Consider the following 22,137-nt stretch of genomic DNA (forward strand, 5'->3'; position numbering starts at 1 on the left):
GAATGCAAACTCCACCCAGAATCAGCAAGAGTTCTAATTAACAAGGGTCAACTGAAATATTCACTAGATTTTTCCCTCCTCTGGTATTGTCTTTATCGCCAAGTCATTCCTAGAATAAATCGAAAAACTTCTATGACTAAACAAATTTAAAGAATTCTGAGATCAATCCGGTGCCATTCTTCAATCCACTGAGAGACTCTTTGGAAGAAATGCATTCTTAATCTGCTTTATAGTTATGGAGTTTCATGACACGTTCTTTAAAAAAGATATAATGCTAACTCTTCAGAAGCATGTTTATGAGGAGACAGATATTCACAGTATCTAGCAGAGTCCCTTATAACCAAACGCTGAAGAAATTTCTTATTCAGTGATAAATTATAGATCTATTCTACATTATTTATAAGATGCTGAATATTAAAAGATCTCTGAACACCGGGTGAGTGATGTAAGCGTCCAAACAACATTATATCAACATTTTAAGTGTCCAATAATTATATTATAATCCATAATAAGAAAAAGACACAGAGTTCTAGCCCTAGCTGCCAACCTGGAAACTGAACTGCAACTATGACCCAGAAACAAACGAGATCAAAATCTGACACCATGGATGCTGTGCGTGTGTGTGTCTCCAGTCAAATATATACCCCCAGCTACTCAGTATCATAAATCTCAGCTTATTACCTCTTTAATTTTTTCCCTTTTCTTTCTTATGTCAGTATCTTCTGGGTCTCCACCACTTATGCCTATAAGCTTTGGTATAGAAACTGGTGGCAGTGGCTTTTTCTCTTTCGTCTTCATATCTTGGGCCACCTTGTTTTTCTCTGTCTGAATTTCTGCTCGGATTTCTTCTCTCGACTTTTTTAATTTTTCTTTTGCTTCTTCCAGGGCCTTCTCGTGGTCAGCTCGAATTTTGTTTCTCAAACGTTCCTCTTCTTCCCTGTAAGAAGAGAAAAAAAAGACTGGTTAGAATGACTCTTAAAAACTTCACTCTTTAAACATAAAACTTAAAAGTTTCCTCCATCGGACCCTGCTAGTTGTTTCATACTCCGGCCATTAAAAGGTGGGAAAGCTCTGTGAGAGACTCAGCTCAATCTGTCTAAAGAACATGCCACCAGTGTGTTACCAGCCCTGGCTGCTAAACAGCAAACGCCTTAGAAAATGGAAGAAGCGGAGCTTAGGAAGAAAGCTACAATTTCAAGGCCAATGAGAACAGAGCAAACGGTAATCAGTAACTTGTCAGCAGACACATGAAAAAAAAGGGGGGACGAAGGGAGACACGTCTCTGAGAAACTAGATGGTAGAGAGAAAATTTAAAACAGAACTAAGTGTCAAGATGGACAAAAATGTAAACACAGGGTCAAGGAAAACGATAAGCAGAGAAGATAAGAGGATGGGGAATTTTTAAGTTATTATATAGTACATCATATGCATCTAAAACTTTTACATTCTAGAAATATCACAAATCTTATAGCACAATGGTTCCCAACTGACGTGGGCATGACTACTTAAAACTCTCTTGAGCCCTTATTAAAAATTCAGATTCCAGTTCAGCAGGTCTGTATGATGCCCATGAATGTCGGAAACCACAACCGCAGATGACATCTACCAGTTTTTCTACCCTACTCTGTGAAAGCTCAATCTACCTCCACCTCCACCCCAATCCACGTGAATGAATACAGGAGTCCTAGTTACTATTTTCCAAAGCTCCAAGGATGACTACTTCAAGGGTAAACATCTAACTCAATGGTCACTAGAGTCACCTTCCACATACCCTTGTTCCTTGAAAAGCATAAGCAAATGACAACAAAACAAATCACTGCTGTGGCTTAGATGTATAAGCCATTGGTTTAGTCAATTAATTAGCTTACTTAATTCTCACACCAATTTATGAGGTACCCACTAGCAAACACTGTTCTCTATCTTATGCAATAGTAAAGCACAAAGAGAAAAAATATGTAATTTGTTCAGGGTCACAGAGCTTATAAGTAGAGAGCCTACGTACACATGCATTTTGACTTTTTAAACACTGTACAAACACTGCCTTTCACGTAAGAAGTAAATTTTACTTAAGAGTTTGTCTCTTATTATAGAGATACTAACACGCATCTCATTATCTTTTTTCCCTTCTTCTTTAATTTTTGATAAGCACAGGATCCTGCTAAATAAAAAGTCTATTTCTCAGCCTCCCTTGTTGAAACTGCCTCCACAGAATTCATATGATCAGAAATAAACTTCTACCTGACTTAAGCCACCATTATTTTGTGATTGTTACAGCTCGTAAATAACCTAATCTGAACGGAGCCACTCTCCATCCTAGATGTTCTTTCCCCGAGGCTCTCATTAGCATTTGAGGGTTGATTTCCCAGAAATAAATTAACCAAGTGATAGATTTCCTTCTCCAATTAGAGTATCTAAATAAATCATGTTTGGAAACATTGTGAAGGACAAATACAATCCTCAATTACATGAGGATACATAAAATTACACTGAAATCTTCTTTGGCAAAGATTTGGGTGAATATACACACATATCCCCTTTATATTTACTCTCTCCCTCCAGTAGAGCTTTATTCTTCACCTACGAACACGAAGTCTCACCCATCCTTAAAAAATAAACAACCAGATAAGTAAAGCCTTCCCTCAAAATTGCCTCCACCTTCACTGGTGTCCCCCTTCCTTCCGTCATCGTGATACTTTTTCAGATTGCTACACTTGCCGTTGCCACTTCCCATAACCACACATCACACTTGCATCCACCACAGTTAACTGATAACTGTTCATCCTTCCTTAGCAGCTCCTTCTTCCTCGGACCTGCCTTTCCAACAACGTGTTGATCGTTGGCTTTACCGATGTTGTATTCCACCCTCGCTTCCCTTCGTACTCTATATACTCTTCCTGGTTGACATCATCCAACTGTATTTTCTCAACTTTTATCAAAATACAAATGGTCGGCCTTTACCAGGTTACTAAGTAATCCAGATCCAAATTTCTAATACTGACAACTTGTTTCTGAGTTCTGAGGTCTGTTTTTTTTTTTTTTTTTTTGGTTTCTCCCTAAGACATTACCTCTTAGACTGAATGTTTGTGTCCCTAAAAATTCTTATGTCGAAACTGTAACCCCGAACATGATGGTATTTGGAGATGGGGCCTTTGGGAAGTAATGAGTGTTAGATTAGGTCATAAGAGTGAGGCTCTCATGATGAGATTAATGGCCTTATAAGAGGAAGAGAGAAACATGCCTTTCTCTTTAGAACTTTCCCCCATCCCCTGGCCCCACACCACCTCCTCTCACCCCACCCCAAGCACAAAGGGAAGGCCATGCAAGGATGTGGCTAGAAGGCAGCCACCTGCAAGCCAGACACTGAACCTTGCTGGACCTTGACCTTGGACTTTCTAGTCTCTAAAGCTGTGAGAAATAAATTTCTGTTAAGTAAGCCACTGAGTCCATGGTATTTTGGCATTACGTTATGGCAGCCCGAGCAGACTAAGACAGTCCCCTATCCTCAGCTCCAAGCCCTAAAGTCCACAAACTAATGATGGCACAGAAGGTTTTAATTTTAATGAAGTCCAACTTATCTATTTTTTTTTATCCTATTCTTTTAGTGCCATATCCAAGAAATTGCTGCCAATTATACAATACAAAGCTTAATGGAAGCTTTTCCACTAAGTTTTCTTCTAAGAACTTCAGTTTTAGCTCTTACATTAGGTCTTTAATCCATTTTGAGTTAATTTTTATATATGGTGTTGGAGGCAGATTTTAAATTTCAAGGGGTCTTGAAAAGGAAACAAGTCCCTTGAACTAAGGAAAGAGACCAGAAGTAAAACAAGAAAGTGAGAAATAATGTTCAAGCTATAGAGAACAGACAGTGGAGGAAAGGAGGCCAGTGATAATGCGTAGCCCTCATTAAGATGATCCAGTAACCTAGAGTTTCTCAAATGTTACGTTCATTTTAGGCAGGATAATTCGATTTTCTGTTGTGCAGAGTGGTCAGCATTCCTGGCCCCCACCTACAAAGTGGCAATAGCGTCACCCTTCCCCCTTCATTGCGACAACTCAAAAATACTCCGATGTTTTCAAGATCCCTTGAAGGGGAGCAGGAGTGGCCCATTTTAAACCACTGCACAAAAAGTGCTGGAAAGGCAGAGTATAGGGAGACTATTTATATCTACATTTCTAAATGGCACAGCACAAGCAAGAACTTCATCCCCAACAAAACTCTGGGTTCTTTTCAGTTTACTTTACATTTGGGTTCTTTTCAGTTTACTTTACATTTCTTAAGATGTTAATATGTAAGCCCCTATCTAAATTCAGAAATTCACCAGTATTTTGGTAGCAGAATCCCTTCTCTTCCTATAGTAGCCAAAAAGTTTAAGATATTTTATCTGTCCATTGTCTAACGGCAAGGCTAGGCCCTCTGACCTACACTTAGGCAATCAGATGCTCTGGCTGGAGCTACAGATCTGAAGTAAGTGACATAAAGAAACAAAGACTCAATTTTAGGAACCGTTCAGAAAGCAGAGGAATCCAGTGTCCAAAGGTGGCAAAGCCATAACCAGTGCTCTGTGACTAGCAGCACAGACAATGGCACACTAACCGCTCCTTAACCTTCACAGGTTCCGCATACCCGTTTTCCTTTACGGCCTGACTAGCTTCTCAGCCTAGTTTTACAGACTTCATGTCAATTCTGAAAGCTAACGAATGTCTTTCCAATAAATACCTATTATAAGTGCATTACAGTTGGTTTCTCCTGTTTGTATCCAAGATTCCTCTCCTACAAGTCTTTTTAATGCAAATGGAAGAAATACTCTGAGACTGTGACCTAAGCACATGCCTTTGACTCGTTCCCTCTCGATTGCCAAGGTAATTCAACCAATGTAGAATGGAAAATTCTGACCCTTCCCCCACCCACCACCAACACCACTGAAAAATAGAGGAGTCCCACCTGCATGCTTAAAACTCCAAGTTATTCTGAATGTGGCATAAATGGGAACAAGATGGAATATAGGAAGGCAGACAACCTGCCATAGTTACTATATACTATTACTCGCTCATATAGAAGGTACTTTCAGGAATCCGGAAAGAGACCTAGGACCTAGCGATGCACTAACCTATGCAGCCTGCTCTCCTGCAAGGTTATTCACATGCCTGAGTTGAGAACTGCTATAACTTCCAGCACAGGCCGAGAGGGCCTGCCTCAGTCATTCCTGGAGAGAAGTCCTCCTGATCATTTACCCAGTTCAAAACCATTGCCTGAAAGAGACTGGAAGGCTCTCCAAGAAAAAGCCCAGTCCAACAGGCATCCATTTTGCCTGAGGTGGGCTGCTAGCTATTCAACTCCAATTCTGCAAAGCGGCCCCTCATAGACTGCTCCACTGACTGCTCATCTAGACCTAATCAAAGTCCACACATCAAAAACAGGGAAGCTATTTAGTACCTGCAAGTAAACCAAAAGCCTCAACCACAAGTCCACTCTTCTATAATCTGCTTCATAATTCTGGGGCTTAGACTCTGCAAATTACCTCTCTCTCTTTTGTCAACTGGTTTCCTATTAGGTTCAACCAACGGGGAGTACTAAAGGGAGAACGGAATCTCGATAATCTAATTCTAAACTAGTCATGGAGGTCAATTTATCAAAAAGATATAACAATTATAAACATATATACACCAAACAACAAAACCCCAAAATATATGAAGCAAGCACTGAAAGGACTGAAGGGAGAAACAGACAATTTTACAATAATAGTTGGAGACTTCAATACATCGCTTTCAATAAGGACTAGAACATCGAAACAGAAGGTCAGTATGAAAAGAGAAAATTTTAATACTACAAACTCGCTACACCTAACAAACATACATAAAACAATCTACCCAACAACAGCAGAATCTACACTCTTCTCAAGCACACATGGAATATTCTCCAAAATAGACCATATGTTAGGCCACAAAATAATTCTCAATAAATGTAAAAATATTAAATCATATAAAGTTTCTTCAGTGACAATGAAATGAAGTTAGAAATCATAATGGAAAAATCAAACATATGTGTAAATTAAACAACCCACTTGTAAACACCAACAGGTCAATAAAAAAATCATATGGCAAATTAGGAAATATGAGACAAATAAGAACAAAAATATAACATACTAAAAGTATGGGATGAAACAAAAGCAGTGCTCGGACAGAAATTCATAGCAGTAAATGCCTACATTTTAAAAAGATCTCACGTGACTTTAATAATGTGACTTTAAAACGTAAGGAACTAAAAAAAGAACAAACTAATCCCAAAGCTAGCAGAAAGTAAAAAACAATAAAGATTAGAGATAAACAAAATGGAGAACATAAAAACTAAAGAAAAAATCAACGAAGCCAAAAGTTAGTTCTTGGAAAAGATAGACAAATTTGACAAACTTTTAGCTCAACAACAAAGGGGAAAAAAAAAACAAAACAGAGATGATGCAAATAACTAACTTCAGAAATAAAAATGGGGATATTATTACTGACATTACAGAAATAAAATAGATTAAAAGAGAATACTATGAACAATTGTACAACAACAAATTAGATACCTTAGATGAACTGAGCACATTCCTGGAAACACACAAACTACGAAAACTGACTCAAGAAGAAACAGAAAATCTGAATAGACCTATAACCTGTAAGAAGCTTGAATCAGGAATCAGAAGCCTCCCAACAAAAAAAATATCAGGACCAGATGGTTTCACGGTTTAATTCTACCACATTTAAAGAATTAACACCAATCCTCAAACGTCCACAAAACGGAAGAGGGAACACTTCTTAACCCACTCTGTGAGGCCAGCATTGCCCTGATACCGAAGCCAGACAAAGACATCACAAGAAAAGAAAACTTCGGACCAATATCCTTTATAAATATAGATACAAATACCCTCAACCAACAGCATATTAAAATGATTATACACCATGAGCAAGTGGACTTTACGCCAGAAATGCAAAGGTGGTTAAACATAAGAAAAGCAATGTACTGCGCTACATTAATAGAACAAAGAGAATAAAATACATAACATCTCCACCAATGCAGAAGAAACATTTGACAAAAACCAACACCCTTTCATGATAAGCATACTCAGCAAACCAGAAATAGAAAGAAACTTCCTCGACATGATAAAAGGCATTTATGAAAAACCCACAGCTAACATCACACTCAAAGCAAAGATTGAAAGCTTTCCCCAAAGATCAGGAATAAGACAAAGATGCCCGATTTCATCACTACTGTTCAACACTGTACTGTAAGTTCTAGCCAGAGCAATTAGGCAAGAAAAAGAAATAAAAGGCATCTAAATTGGAATGGGAGAAGTAAAATTATCTCTATTTGCAGGTGTCATCATCCTACATATACCAAAAATCCCAAACAAGTCACAAAGTGACTACTAGAGCTAATAAATGAATTCAGTTGAGGGCACAAAATCAACAGGCAAAAATCACTTGTGTTTCTATATATCAGAAATGAAAAGTCGGGGAAAAAAAAAGGAAATTAAGAAAACCATTCCATTCCCAATAGTATACAAAATAATTAAATATCTAGGAATAAGTTTAACCAAGGAGATAAAACACTCATACACTGAAAAGTACAAAAGTGCTGAAAGACATTAGAGAAGACCGAAATAATGAAAAGATGTCCCGTGGTCATGAATTAGAAAACGTAAAATTGTTAAGACGACAGCATTACCCAAAGTGATTTACAGATTCGAACCAGTCCCTTTCAAAATTCCAACAGCTGTTTATGCAGAAACTGAAACGCTGATCCTCAAATAGATAAATAATTGCAGGTGGCCACAAACAGTCCAAACAATACTGAAAAGTAATAACGTCAAACAATACTGAAAAGTAATAACGTCGGAACACTCACACTTCCCAATTTCAAAACTTGCTACAAAACTACAGTAATCAAAACTGTGTGGCAGTGGCATAAACGGTTAGAGACAAATGGAACAAAACTGAGAGTCCACAGGTATAGCCAATTCATTTTCAACAAGGATGCCAATACTATTCGAAGGTGAAAAAATAGTCTCTTCGACAAATGGTGCTGGGACAACCAGAGCCACATACAAAATAATAACGTCGGACCCCTATCTGACACCATACACCAAAACTCAAAATGGTTCCACAACCTAAATATAATAGTTAAATCATAAAAGTCTTAAGAAAACACAACTAAATCTTCATGACCTTGGTTTGGCAATGGATTCTTAAGTATGACATCAAAAGAAAATTAATTGAGATTCATCAAAATTAAAAACTTTTTGCATCAAAGAACATCATCAAGAAAGTGAAAGACAACCTATAGAAAAGGAGAAAGTATTTGCAAACCATTTATTTGATAAGGGTCTAGTATCTAAAAGATGTAAAGAACTCAACAACAAAAATACAAACTACTCAATTTTAAAATTGGACAAAGGACTTGGATGGACATTTATCCAAAACAGATATACAAATGGCCAACGAGCATATGAAAAGATGTTCAACATCATTAGTCCTCGGGGAAATGAGATACTACTTCACATCCACTAGGATGGATATAATTGTTTTCAAAGTGTTGACAGGATATAGAGAAATTGGAACCTTCGGACATTGCTAATAGATATGTAAAATGATTCAGCTCCCATGGGAAACAGTTTGGCATTTCCTCAAAAAGTTAAATCATACGACCCAGATATTACACTACTTAGTATATACCAAAGAGGACTGATAACTGGTACTCAAACGAACACATTCGCACACGTTCATAGCTGCACTATTCACAACAGCCAAAAGGTGGAAACCACCCAAACATCTACACCAGACGACTGCACGAACAAATGGTGTGCATGCGAATGATGGGATATTACTCAGCCATACAAAGACGGGGTACTAGATGAGCCTCAAAACCGTTATGCTACGCCAAAGGAGCCAGGCACTAAGGTCTTACATTGGGGGATTCCATTTGTGTGAAGCATTTACCACGCAGATGATAATATCTACCAGGATAGGTGAAGCTCAGAGGCAGAAAGCAGACTGGGGTTTGCAGGGCCTGGCAGGGAGGAGGGGGCGGGGAGTAACTGCGTGATGGGAATGAAGTCCCCTTTCCGGATATAACAATGTTTGGGAACTAGACGGAGGTGGTGGCAGCACAACATTGTGAATGTTTTAAATGCCACTAAACTGTTCTCTTGAATATGGCTAATTTTATGTTATGCAAAGTTTACCTCAATTTAAAAAAATACTTATGGAAGAGCTTAGATTCAAGAAAGGCAAACAGGATTTTAAAGAACAGGTGGAAGAAGCCATCCAACCTGTCTGTTTGTGCTGCTACAACAAAGTATCATAGATGGAGTGGCTGGTAAACGACGAAAACTGATTTCTCACAGCCCTGGAGGCAGCAAGTATGGTTGGGTTTGGGTGAGAAACCTCTTCTGGGCTGCAGACTGTCAACTTCTCACATGAAGGAAAGAGCAGAGAGAGAGAAAGCAAGCTCTCTCGTGTCTTTTTATGTAGGGTGCGAATGCCGTTCTCAGTTACAGGAATGTTACCTCCCAAAGTCCCCAGCCCCTGATATCATGACACTGAGGACCAGGATTTCAACATGTGAATTTTGAGGAGACACAAACATTCAGTCCACAGCTTTACCTAAAGCTACACTTATTACTACACTTATTATTACTAAAACAGCATCCTATGCTAACCCAAAAGAAATATACAAAAAGATATAGAGAACCCAGAAACAAACCGATGAAAATAGAAAAACTGTTATATGGCAGAGATTGGCATTGCAAATCCAGGGGAAAAAACAGACTCTTCAACAGAAGAGATGGAGACAACTGGGCACCCATATACAAACTCAGTCCCAACCTCATCACACACAAAGGCAAAAACCAAGTAGATTAAATCTCTGCGTATGAAAAGCTAAACTTCAAAACTACCAAAATTGAAAATAAGGAGACCATAACTTCAGGGTAGAAAAGCGTTCCCTACGCAAAATCCAAAAGCAATACAAAAAAGAAAATACTGACAAATCCAATTACTAAAATTTAAAACTTCTATAAAACTAAAGACACTGTAAACAAAGTATAAAAATAAAGCATCCACTGCAAGAAGATGTGTAATGCATCTACATAACAAAGAATTCACCCAGAGTGTATAAATAAGTCCTGCATATGAATAAGAAAAAGGAGAACAACCCATAAGGTAAAATGGCAAAAATGTGAGTGAGCAACTCGAAGACCAGGAAACCCAAAAAACAACAAATATGTTTTAAAAAATATTCTACCTCACTAGCAATAAGAGACATAACAACTAAAATTGGCATCGGATCGGTAAAGATTTTTTTAAATACACAATATGCAGGTGGGAGGGTAAACTGGTATAATCTACTTTAGAGGCTAATTTTGCAACAAAATTTAGTCAATAACATACATACTTTACAACTTAACAGTTCTATTACTAAGTTTTTACCTTGGGGGAAAAACACAGGTGCCCAAGAACAAATGTACAAGAATGTTTTTGCAGCAAAAATATGGAATTAACCTAAAAATCTATCAACAGAAGGACATATAAATAAGTTGAGATTTAATCATACAACGGAATATCTAAGAAACAAAATAATTAAATCACAGCCCAATATATTAACATATAGAAATCATTAAAATGTTAAGCAAAAAGAAAAACTTGAAGAATGATAAATATATAATGTTTAAGAATATGCAAAATATATGTTTATATGTAACATATCAATATTTATGTTAGACAAGTACAAAACCATGCACTGAGACAATGTCAAACTCAGGCTAGAGGTTTATCTCAAGAAGAGTAATCTTCAGCTAAAGTAGAAAAATGCTGAGATTTGAAACAGTGGGTAAGATGACATTAATATTATCTGTATGGTTGTAATTTTTTTAAAAACAAGAATGATAACAGATATCGAAATACACTATTATAAAACTATAAAATTAAAATAGTATAGTTCTTTGGGGAATAAGCAGATAAGATAGGGGGGTTAAAAAACTCTACATACCGTGATATACTATCGCTTATTTAAGTAATCGCCTGATGACAAACATATGGATCATTTACAATATGTTACAGCTACAGGGGACAGTCTTGAACATTTCTTTGTGTACTGATATGAAGGTTTCCCAAGAATAAGTTCTTAGAAGACTTGCTGAGTCAAAGAATATGCTCTTTAAATTAGTGGATATTACTACATTGTTCTTCACAAAAATTCTATTTTAGACTTACACCAACAGCGTAAGCACAAGAGGAACCAGCTGCTCAGAGTTCACCACACCTAAGGCATCACTAAGCTTTTTAAGCAGAGGGGAAAAATCTAGGTCATGAAAAGGTAAATGTTGTATAATGGCATCACAGATTAACAGAAAAATAACTCACATTTATTATTATATACATAACAGATATACACCAAAGAGATATAAACTTTCTATCAGATGCCACCTTACTGCCAAGTAATTGAAAAGGTCATGTACGCACATATAACTTTATAAATAAACTTAGATATAACCACATATAGCTATATATAGTTTTAGTTACATAAATACATTCAATTGTGCCAGATCTCAATTTAGTACAATGACTGGCATATTTTTTCAGATGCTAAGGTCTGGTTCCTGATTGAAAAAGCTGCAAGAACTTTGCACCTTATATCCACATAACACAGTCCGTACGCCAGAAATGCATAAGTTAATGAAATAAATGCATATTAGAAAAAAAAGAGGAGGAAAGATAAGGCAATAACTTATCTGAACTCTCAAGTGCATATGCCAGAGCCTCACCTAAGTGAAAAGGAACCTCTATGACCACTAAAATCCAACTCCAAAGATATGTGCTTTAAGAATCATGTTAAGATTTGAATAAGATTAAAAATGTTCAGTAGTCTCTGAGTCGAAATTAATCTTCAATGTTCTATAACATTCTCCAACAATCCTCATATTTAGTGTAATGCTTGGTACATAACAAATACTCAAAAAGGCTGCTGAATAAATGAATGTGACCAATGTTTTTTAATGGTAGCATCAACATCATTAAGATGTCAAGAAATCTGCATAATAGAGGTTGATTTTATAAATATGTAAATGTTAAAATATAAAAAAAAAAAATACACACATTGTTCTCTGTAATCTCCAGATAACTTCATATCTTTTCTTTAAACTATGTATGTAACTTGTCCCTCGAGTTCTTGTTAAGATATGGTGAACAAAAGACAACACTTTCAAAGGCATCACTCAATATTAAGGTTAGGAAATTACAATCCTAAAGCAAAGAAAACCTCATAGGGTCTGAGGCCTGAAGTACTCAAGGAATCTTGTTTTCCACAAATCTATCCTGACGTCCTGGATAACGAATTGAGAGATTTAATTGTTAACTGGGCTCAAAAATGACACCTGGAGATACTTTTGTAATAGACCTATACTTCAGGCTGGCACACAAAACGTTCAATAAATTGAATTTTTAAGCTTATGAGAAACAATGTTTAAAACAGCATTACATCCATTTACTTTTTAAATTGGTACAGACTTTATTATATAAATAATTACATACGGTAGTCCCCCTTATCCACAAGGGATACGTCCAAGACCCCCAGTCAGTGTCTGAAACCGCAGACAGTACTGAATCCTATACATACTCTTTCTCTCTATACATACATACATACCTTTCACTTAAAGCATATTATGGCTTCTTTTTGGTATATCTGACTTGCCAGAGTCACCGCTCTAGCACTTTGGGGCCATTATTAAGTAAAATAAGGGTTACTTGAACAAAAGGCCTGCGATACTGTGACAGTCGATCTGATAACTAAGAAGGCTGCTAAGTGACTGAAGGGCAGGTAGCATACACGGCGTGGACGCAGTGGACAAGGAGATGATTCGCCTGGGAGAGACAGAGTGGGATGGAGCGGGATTTCCTCATGCTACTCGGAACGATGCACAATTTAATATTTATGAGTGGTTTACTTCTGGAACTTTCCATTTAATATTTTCTGACCATGGCTGTCTGTGGGTAGGTGAAACTGTGGAAAGCCAAACCATGTATGACAGGGGGACTACTGAAATATTATATAAATGAGTTTGTGATTTATGAAATGATGTCTTAAATCTTCATTTGTATATATAAAAATGACGCTGCTAATTCCCATTTTATTTTCACAGCATTTGTGTCCTGAACTAAATTACTGCACATTCCTCAGTTCCCTACTTCATAAGATTACTCGTATTTCATATGTACGAGCTAGAAGGAATCTTTAAAGATTCAGTCAATTTCCTCATTTCCTAAGTAAGGCACAGAGAAGTTAATGATTATTGAAATACACACCAACGAGTAAGGACAACGCTGAAACTGGAGCCTCTATCTCTTAACACGGAGCCCAGGGTTCTTTTCAATATACAGTGATGCGTTCCTTCTGGACTACATAAAATTCCAAGACAGATCATTGGAATGAATGCCCTTTGAAGGAGATCTGTCTTCATGATAAATCCTAAAACCCTATCTGTAAATAAATCTCCAGCGCATTCTGCATTACGGCCATGTTCTAAAAGAAAACAGTTCCAGCAAAAATTTAATGGCAACCGAACTTTTCTGACTGGATTTGCAGTTATGGAAAATGAAAGTAGCAAAATGATTTTCCTAGTCAATGATTATGCAGAGTCAGCCCAAACTATCAGTTAAATATTTTTATAATTTTCAAACAACAGTAAATATAACATTTGCTCATTTAATCAATTAAATTATGGTTTACCATGTACCTGATTCTGAATAGATGTTTGGCTTCTGTGGTGCCAACTTTCCAACTTTCGGCATGATCTAAGTTTTACAGTACTTATTAAAATGTATTAGTAATATGTAATTTACAAATCTGATGTGAAGACTAAAGGTTATGTGAAAATACTCATCACATGCTCTATTGTTGTCTTCCTTTCTTCCTAAAGAAGGGGAAATTCAATGTGAGGACATGCAAAAAGCCTTAGACATATAGGAATTTATAGGAATATGTACACATTAGATAGGGTCAATACAAATTATTCCCTAAGTTTTGAAATTACTTTTTATAAAGGGCCTCTATTAAAACTGTATCCTCACTTTAAGACATCATTTCTCCTTCATTTTCTATCTTCTCTCTCAATTTTTCCTTGAATTTTGTTTGTATCTTCTCTTTTGGAATCTGTCACCTTGCCACGGACATCATTTATTCAATAGGTATACACTTTTACTAAGGACCAAATGTACTTCAAGCACTGTTGATACAAAGATAAATAAAAGACAGTCTTTGTCCTCCAGGAACCCACATTCTATTGGAAGAGACAGGTAAGTAAGCAAATGACTGTAAATATGCCATCAGAGATGACACAGGAGAAAGATAAAAGTACGCAGGAAAAAGACTATCTAGAGGCAGGAAGGGTAAGGAAATAAATCTATTTGTGGATTACGGTAATCTCAACTGTTTAATGGATAAATTATTATTAACAAGAACCCTGTAGATCAGAGAACACTATCAGGAAATAAGATTAAATGCATATCAAAGTAATTTCAAGCACGGTTTTAATAATAATGAGGATAAAAAATAAGATCTAATCTTAAACTACATGTTCTAGAGGCTTACATAATCTACATTAAGTCTAGGTTAATAATTTGGAAGAACTATTATGAGATTGTGTTTTTGATCCTTTAATAAGAAAATCCAAAAGAAATATTAATAAACATTTCATAACCCAGAACACTCTTTATAAGACCCAAGAGAAATTCTGAAAAGGCTAACATAGCTTTTAAAGCAAATAAACAAAATAATGCTTGAATAAATTTTATTTTCTTGAAACATTTACCGCCATCCAATACTTTTCACCTATGAACATTCAACTTCTGGGGCATTCATTTCCCAGAATTTCCAACACTTACTGACCGACATAAAAATCAGGACTTATACCTTGGATTTCTGCATTTTAACCACACCACACTAACACTTTATTCATTTCTGAGAAGAATGAAAAACATACTGCTATATTCAGTGATTTTATAATGCCGAGCTAAAAAAAAGCAAAGTCACTGTCATTTTGCTTAGAATCAAAATTGGACTTTAGTGTACACAAAATATCATCTGGTGAGCAGCCCCAAAATAGAGCCTCTTGCAAATCACTATTAATACTTAGAAAGATGTAGAAAATGATAAAAACTCAGACTATCAAAGAAATAAGAGCCATCATGTCAGAATCTGGGAAAAAGGTTCACTTTTAACCATACCTGGAGTATACAGAACCGAGCTTTATCCTCATGAAACAAACGAAAATGCCCAAACTAATATCCTACTCCAAATGTAACTTATCTTAGAGACAAAGGGTCTATCCCAGTGAGAAAGTGGAACAGAGACCTCCATGCAGGCAGAGCGCTGCTCAACATGTCTTTCCCCACAGTCTCTTCCCATTTCTTACCTTGTTATCTAACTGGTTAGGTTCTTACCAGAGCAACTCCCGCAGGATGGGGGAAATAAGTGTATGGGAAGTAAGTTCACTCCAGGTGGTAAGAGACAGACAAAAGGGATCTCAGAAGCTGTCCATGCTGCCAATGGTACTGAGTTTGGGAATGACATGAAAATCTAATCCTTCACCATAACAACTGAGAGAACTAAAGATTCATAGAATGGAGAAAAACGGACTCAAGCTGTACAGATCAACTCTCCAACTATAGAGGTGCAAAAGATTTAAGTATCAACATATAAGTAGACAAAAAATGCGAGAAACGTTATCTACGGCACAGACTGTTGATAAACAGCAAGTATAAACAGACTTTACCTTATTCACATCTGAGCAAAGGGAAATAGCAAAAATAACCGGGAGTCAATGAGGGGAAATATATCACAAGCGAAAGTCCAGCTGACTTAGAAGATAAAATGGTTGATGCAACCTCTCCGAAATAGGAGCAGAAAGCGCTAAGAACAGGACAGGAAGAAAGGAATGGAAGAGGGATGATACGAGGAAAGAGAGCAAGAAAATTAAAATCACAATCGTGAGATTTTAATACTCTGGCAATCAAAAGCAAAACTGAATCAAATGAAAAATACAAATCATTACATGAACTACTTAAAATCTCATTAAAGCGCACTGCAATCTGGACTAGTCACATTTCAAGTTCAATAGCCACATATCACTAATGACTACCGTACTGACCAGCACAAGTTTAGAGCAATTATGTCTAGTACAATGTCACACAGTTAGTTAGTAGAACTAAGACACTTTAGTTCCTTCTAACTTCTAAGCCTATGTTCCTTCTATTTGAGGAAACTATCAAGTATTCCATTCAGACTAATGAAATCCTTACTAAAGGATGAAACTTACTGGCAGTTCGAATAAGTACTAAAAAAAACCCAAAAACCCACGAAGCCCATTTATACAATGCCATTATATAAAATAAATGTCATTTCAAAAAAGTGAAAGAAATTAAGAAGTAAAATTTTAATTAGGTCTATGGTGTACACAAATTATAAACACGATACTTCATGTATATGAGTATATTATATATGCATAACATTCACATGTATTATAACAAATATCTGTTTTGGTTACTTTAAAAATCACAGATGGAGACAAAGAAGCAACCAACACTGAATGGGAGAATATATGTGCAAACAACGCCTCCAATAAGGGCCTAATGTCCAAAATATACAAAGAACTCCTGCAACTCAACAATAAAAAAACAAACAATATAATTAAAAAATGGGCAGAGGACCTAAAGAGACAATTCTCCCAAGAAGACACACCAATGGCTGACACAAAGATGCTCTACTTCACTAGCTATTAGGGAAATTGCAATCAAAACCACAATGAGATACCACCTCACACTTGTTAGAATGGCTACATCAACAGGACAAGGAATAACAAGTGCTGGAGAGGTTGTGGGGAAAAAGGAATCTTCATACACTGCTGGTGGGGATGTAAACTGGTACAGCCACTGTGGAAAACAGTATGCAGGTTCCTCAATAAACTAAGCACAGAATTACCATGTGACTCAGCAATCTCTCTTCTGGGTATCTACCCAAAAAGTTTGAAAATATTTATCCACAAAGATATATGCACCCCGATGTCCACTGTAGCATTATTCACAGTGGCCAAGACATGGGAACATCTAAAGTGTCCTTCGATAGATGACTAGATAAGGAAGCTGTGATACATACATACAACAGAATGTTACTCAGCCATAAGATGACATACTGCTGTTTGCAACAACAGAGATGGATCTCAAGATTATCATGCTAAGCAAAATAAGTCAGATAGAAAAAGTTGAAAACCATATGATTTCACTTACATGGGGGATATAAATCTGAAAGCAAAAAACAGACAAGACAAATAGAGACTCGTGGACACAGAGCACAGTTTAGTGGTTACCAGAGGGGGCGGGAAAGAGGGAGGTAGATGAGGGTAAATATATGGTGACAGAAAGAAATTTAACTCTGGCTGGTGAACACACAATGCAATATACAGATGACATGTTATAGAATTATACACTCGAAACCTACGTGATTTTAGTAACCAATGTCACCCCAATAAATTTAATTAAAAAAATCACAGATGTTAAAAATGACTCTCATCAACATCAAATTACACACTTTATCATCATCTGGAAGGTAAACATTGTTTGAAAACTCTGAATTATTTATGAGCCAGTTAATAGAAAGGAACATATGTTTTCTCATGAAATGACTTAATCTTAATTTCATATAATAAAAATTACATAAATTTAAATATTAATTAAACAAAGTATATACTTCTCAGTAATCCACGGTCATGTCACCCAGAAACTGGGAGATAACCTGGACTTCCTTCTCCTTCTACCTTCTACCCCATATTCAATCAACCACCAATTTCTATGAAACTTAACAGTTTAACATCTCTTAACCACTTTCTTCACCAAGTTTCCTCCTCGTCCACTACCACCACTGTGGTCTAAGCCAACATCCTCTGTGACCTAGAATGTCCTAACTTATTTCACTGCATTTCCTCCTGCTTCTCTCTCCAGTCCAGTGTTTACACTGCAACCAAAGTGATTATTTTTTTAAAAATGATTACATCATTCATCCTTGCTTTAATGAAAACCCTTCAACGACTTCCCATAAGACTTAGGACAAAGACCAAAATACTTAACTACAAACTCTCCAGGATCCTGCCTAGAGATTCCCCACTCAACACCAGCTTAAATATTGATTCAATAGATTTACTTATCTGGCAATTTAACCAACTGGCATGAAATGAAGAGCATGTGCCCCTCTAGAGGGAGTAGCTGCTGCCCAAATCCAGCTGAGCACTGCCATCCGAAAATAAAGATATAGGTATTGCCATATCCTCTACTTTTTCAAGAGAAATCAGAAGTTCAGACTTTTATGTTAAATCTTCTGATATGTGAATGCTGGCAACTAATTCAAACCTTTTTAATGACAATAAGGAGGCGACTCTGCCCTCTTCACCTAGCCCCACAGGGCAATCTCTACACCAGCCATATGGAAGGTTATCACCCCATTACGACAGCATTGAGAACAACTTCATCACACTCATCCCGCCTCAAAAATAAATTTATTTATTTAATGCCCTCCTGGATGGGAAGCTTCATAAAACCAGAGTTTGATCCAGGGCAGACACACAACATTTATTTCTTGCTAATCAGTTTGGTTATAAAATGTTCTTTAGACAATAAGCTTCTGGTATACTTTTTAAATATTAATTAACCTGTATCCAACTTTTCAGAAACATGTATAGTATTTAAAAGTAAAGCAGACTCAGAATTAAGATTCAATTAAAATGATAATTACTGAGCATAATAATAGCTAATATTTGTTGAGCATTTACTAAATGCTAGGAACTGTATTGAGCATTTCACATGTATTATCTCATTCAGTTTAACAATCTATAAAGTAGATGCCATTGTCATCCAGAGGAAGCGACTAGGTATAAAGTTTTAAAATTTGCTCTAGATCACATATCTAATCAGTGACAAACTCCAGAGTTTATACACCTACTATAATAAATTAGTTCATAATAAAGAAAAAACAATTCAACAAGTATCTCTTAAATACTGTGAATAAAAAATAATGGCCACGACTTATTTTCCATTACTTATCCGTTAAAGTAAGGTGTCTCATCCCTCTACCCAGCGCCCTTCTCCATATACACAAAGTTAAGATCAATTATCAGTTTGTATTTTCCAAATTAAGAAATATGTTTTTTTGACCCATACCCAAAATAGCTATGATCTTAGTACCAATTAAGTCTGTGAAAATGCTACCTTTCTGCATTATTTTTAAATAAGTTAACGTTTATCCATTAGTTTGTTTTATATCTCACGTTTTAAACTTACTATTTGAATGATCTCTAAATTTAAAACGTATTTCATTGCTTAAATTAGAAGAATACTTTCACGATAGACTGTGTTTTCAGAAATGGTAGGCTACAACTGACCACCTACTAAGCGAATATAAAAATAAACTAATAAAACCCAAGGATATGCATAGAGATAATACAGGGATCCCTTGTTACCTGAACTCCCACTCTTCGACTCTTGCTTTCCAAAACTCAGAAACCAGATTTGAATTCTCACATACAACACTTGGTACCCAGACTGTCACTATCCGAAACCCAGGATTTAGCTCACTCACCATCCCTTGCTATCAGAACTCAATAACCAATGTCTCATCCCAAACTCAGGGACCCAACAGCAACACACAAGAACATGTAGTCACAGACTGTATAAATTTAAGAATCTTTGCTTAAGAGATATAAGTAGGCTTTTAAAAATGTAAATAAAATGTACATATTTGTATTTTCATTCAAATTTAAATTTTTAATTCTACTTAACTAAGAATTTTTCTATGTGAATGCTTTTAAACTAGAATGCTGCCATATATATTTTTTAACCTTTACACCACACGTAAAATATAAGGGAAACGGTTTAGTACATGACAGAGTTAAATAATGTTAATGCACTGCTGTCAGAGGTCTGAGACCAGTCTTAACACCTTGTTAAAAAAAAAATATCATAGCTTATATAAATACGATAGAAAATAGATTTCAAGGAAAACAGTACTTTCAGTGTTAATTCTTCAGCAACACATTTCACAGATCACATCAGATTTTTCTTGAAGTCACAAAGAGCAAAAGACAAAATAAACAAATACAGAGGAGTACAGAAGATGAAAATGATGGCAAAAACTCCAAATTGATTTAGTTACAGAAGAATGGCAGGAAACAATTTCAGAAGTAGCTATTCCATAAGGTTCAGCCAAAAGTCAAAGAACCAGCAAGCAAATAATAATAAATTAACCAGATTGAAAAAAAGGAAAAACCAGCTCTCATTACAACCGTGCATTTTTCCAAGTATTTAACTTAGGCTCACATTTGAACTTAAGCTTTTTCAAAAACCTGTGCATGATAAAAAGTTAAAACCAATGTCAGTTGAAAACAGCATTTGAGCATATGATTTTTTACCACATACTCAAAAATTATTTTAAGAAATAGAGAAAAAAAGGGAAAAGACACAGCAGGTAAAAAAAGAAAATGTAGGTTTGAGAAAAGTAAACTACTTTCCCAAACTCTTCTTTTGATACAAATTACATAAACAATTTTAAAAGATTTTAACTAGGGCTCTCATTTTATCTGAGTTTGGCCAAACTCTCCCAAGAGCTCACTTCAGATCTGGTGATTTGAAAGGATGTGAACCCTTTAATCTACCATGTTCTAATAGTTACTTGACACACTCCATCTCTTATATTTAATAAATAAATAAATAAAAATAGGGGAGAGCAAAATTAAATTTAAAAACATAACCAAATCTTGTCTACAGGACTCACGAAGTGAAATAACTTAAGAGTCAATGACACCTTTAACTGGTTCCACATAGAGCACCAAAACACATCCCCTGAACATAACGAGGTTATTTTTGCATGTTAAGAAATGACAGGTATATTCTGCCCCTGTTTGCCTTCCTAAAAAGCTAAGGTTCACTACTAAGCTTTAACTGCAGAGAATGAGAGCCCTTTGGGAGAGAACAAACTCATAGCAGCTGTCAGGATTCAATACATCTATTTCACTGGGTGGCACAATGACTGGATGCACCACATTCTTAATAAAGGAAGACGCAGCATATGTCACTATTTCTTTAGGTTATTTCTGGGCACAAAGGTTTCTCCTATATAAAAGGAAGGAGGTGGAGTTTAAATGGGGCTCTAGGAGCCCTTTCCATCCACGATTCTATTCAACCAGTTGGGAAAAAGCAACACAATTCTCGCAATTCAGGTAAAATTACATTTTGCTGCGGGAAAAAAAAAAAAAAAGGCAGATGTGATGCAATAAACCATACCTTGCTCTGCCAAATGTTAATACCAGAACTTCTGAAATAAACAAACCTGTGTCTGTGTTCATCCGGTCCATGAATCAGGAAGACTCCAGGGTGTTTAGCCCCTTTGCTGGCGTCTACATGAGGAATTAACACATCTTCCAAACCCAGATCAAAGCGTTTGTGTTTTGAAGAGTCTGGAAGGAAGAAGAATGCCCCAAAACACAGGGTGATGAAGGCACTTAGAATGAGGAGGAGGATAAACTTCTCAGAAAGTCTCAAGGTAGCCCTGTGATGTGGGAAGGAAGGCGGCCCCAAGTTCAGAGGTGGTATCCTTCGTCCAGACAGGGGCAGCAGGGCTGGGGTAGTCATTGTTTACGCTCTTGGACACGATATTTTACAAAGTTCTCATCTTATGTCAGATGTGCAATACATTGAACAGTCTTCAAAATCTTGGCAAAAACGGGGCAATTCTATTTTTCTCCTCTTAAAGGCTTGTTGTGCTTTTTTAATAGGGCACCTCTTTCACGCTTGTCCAATTACATTCAGAAACGTGTGTGGCCCCCCAAACGATCACTAGTGTATGTCCGGTGATATTTTCCTCGCCTCGGGTTATTACCAGACTCCTCTTCATTCCTACGGGTGGATCGGGAAAGCAGCGCTGCAGAGAGGATGCAAGGTGGGGTCTTCCATTCCTGCCCCTCCGTGGGATGCTCCGGTGAGGTCTCCCGCCCCCAAAGGGAGCCGGCCCAGATCCGAGGAGTCGCAGAGGGTTCACTTCACCTCCTCTGACGCTTCGATTCC

General features: G+C 36.6%; 1 protein-coding gene across 4 annotated transcripts in view; it reads right to left on the reverse strand.

Moving 5' to 3' along the window:
* The window catches only part of MAN1A2 (mannosidase alpha class 1A member 2), a 290,151-nt gene that overhangs the window by 91,478 nt on the left and 176,536 nt on the right, over window positions 1-22,137 (reverse strand). For 2 of the 4 annotated variants that reach the window (XM_011366509.2, XM_023535419.1), the window contains exons 1-2: window positions 21,404-22,131; window positions 682-937 (exon numbers count right to left, since the gene is read on the reverse strand). In XM_011366509.2, coding sequence (XP_011364811.1) covers window positions 682-937; window positions 21,404-21,705 — 558 coding nt within the window. In that variant the 5' untranslated portion in view covers window positions 21,706-22,131. Of the gene's footprint in view, window positions 1-681; window positions 938-21,403 lie in introns of all 4 variants that reach the window. The other 2 variants (XM_011366501.2, XM_023535421.1) reach the window with 2 other exon arrangements.

Source organism: Pteropus vampyrus, unplaced genomic scaffold (assembly GCF_000151845.1).
Source record: "Pteropus vampyrus isolate Shadow unplaced genomic scaffold, Pvam_2.0 Scaffold6, whole genome shotgun sequence".
Lineage (NCBI taxonomy): Eukaryota > Metazoa > Chordata > Mammalia > Chiroptera > Pteropodidae > Pteropus > Pteropus vampyrus.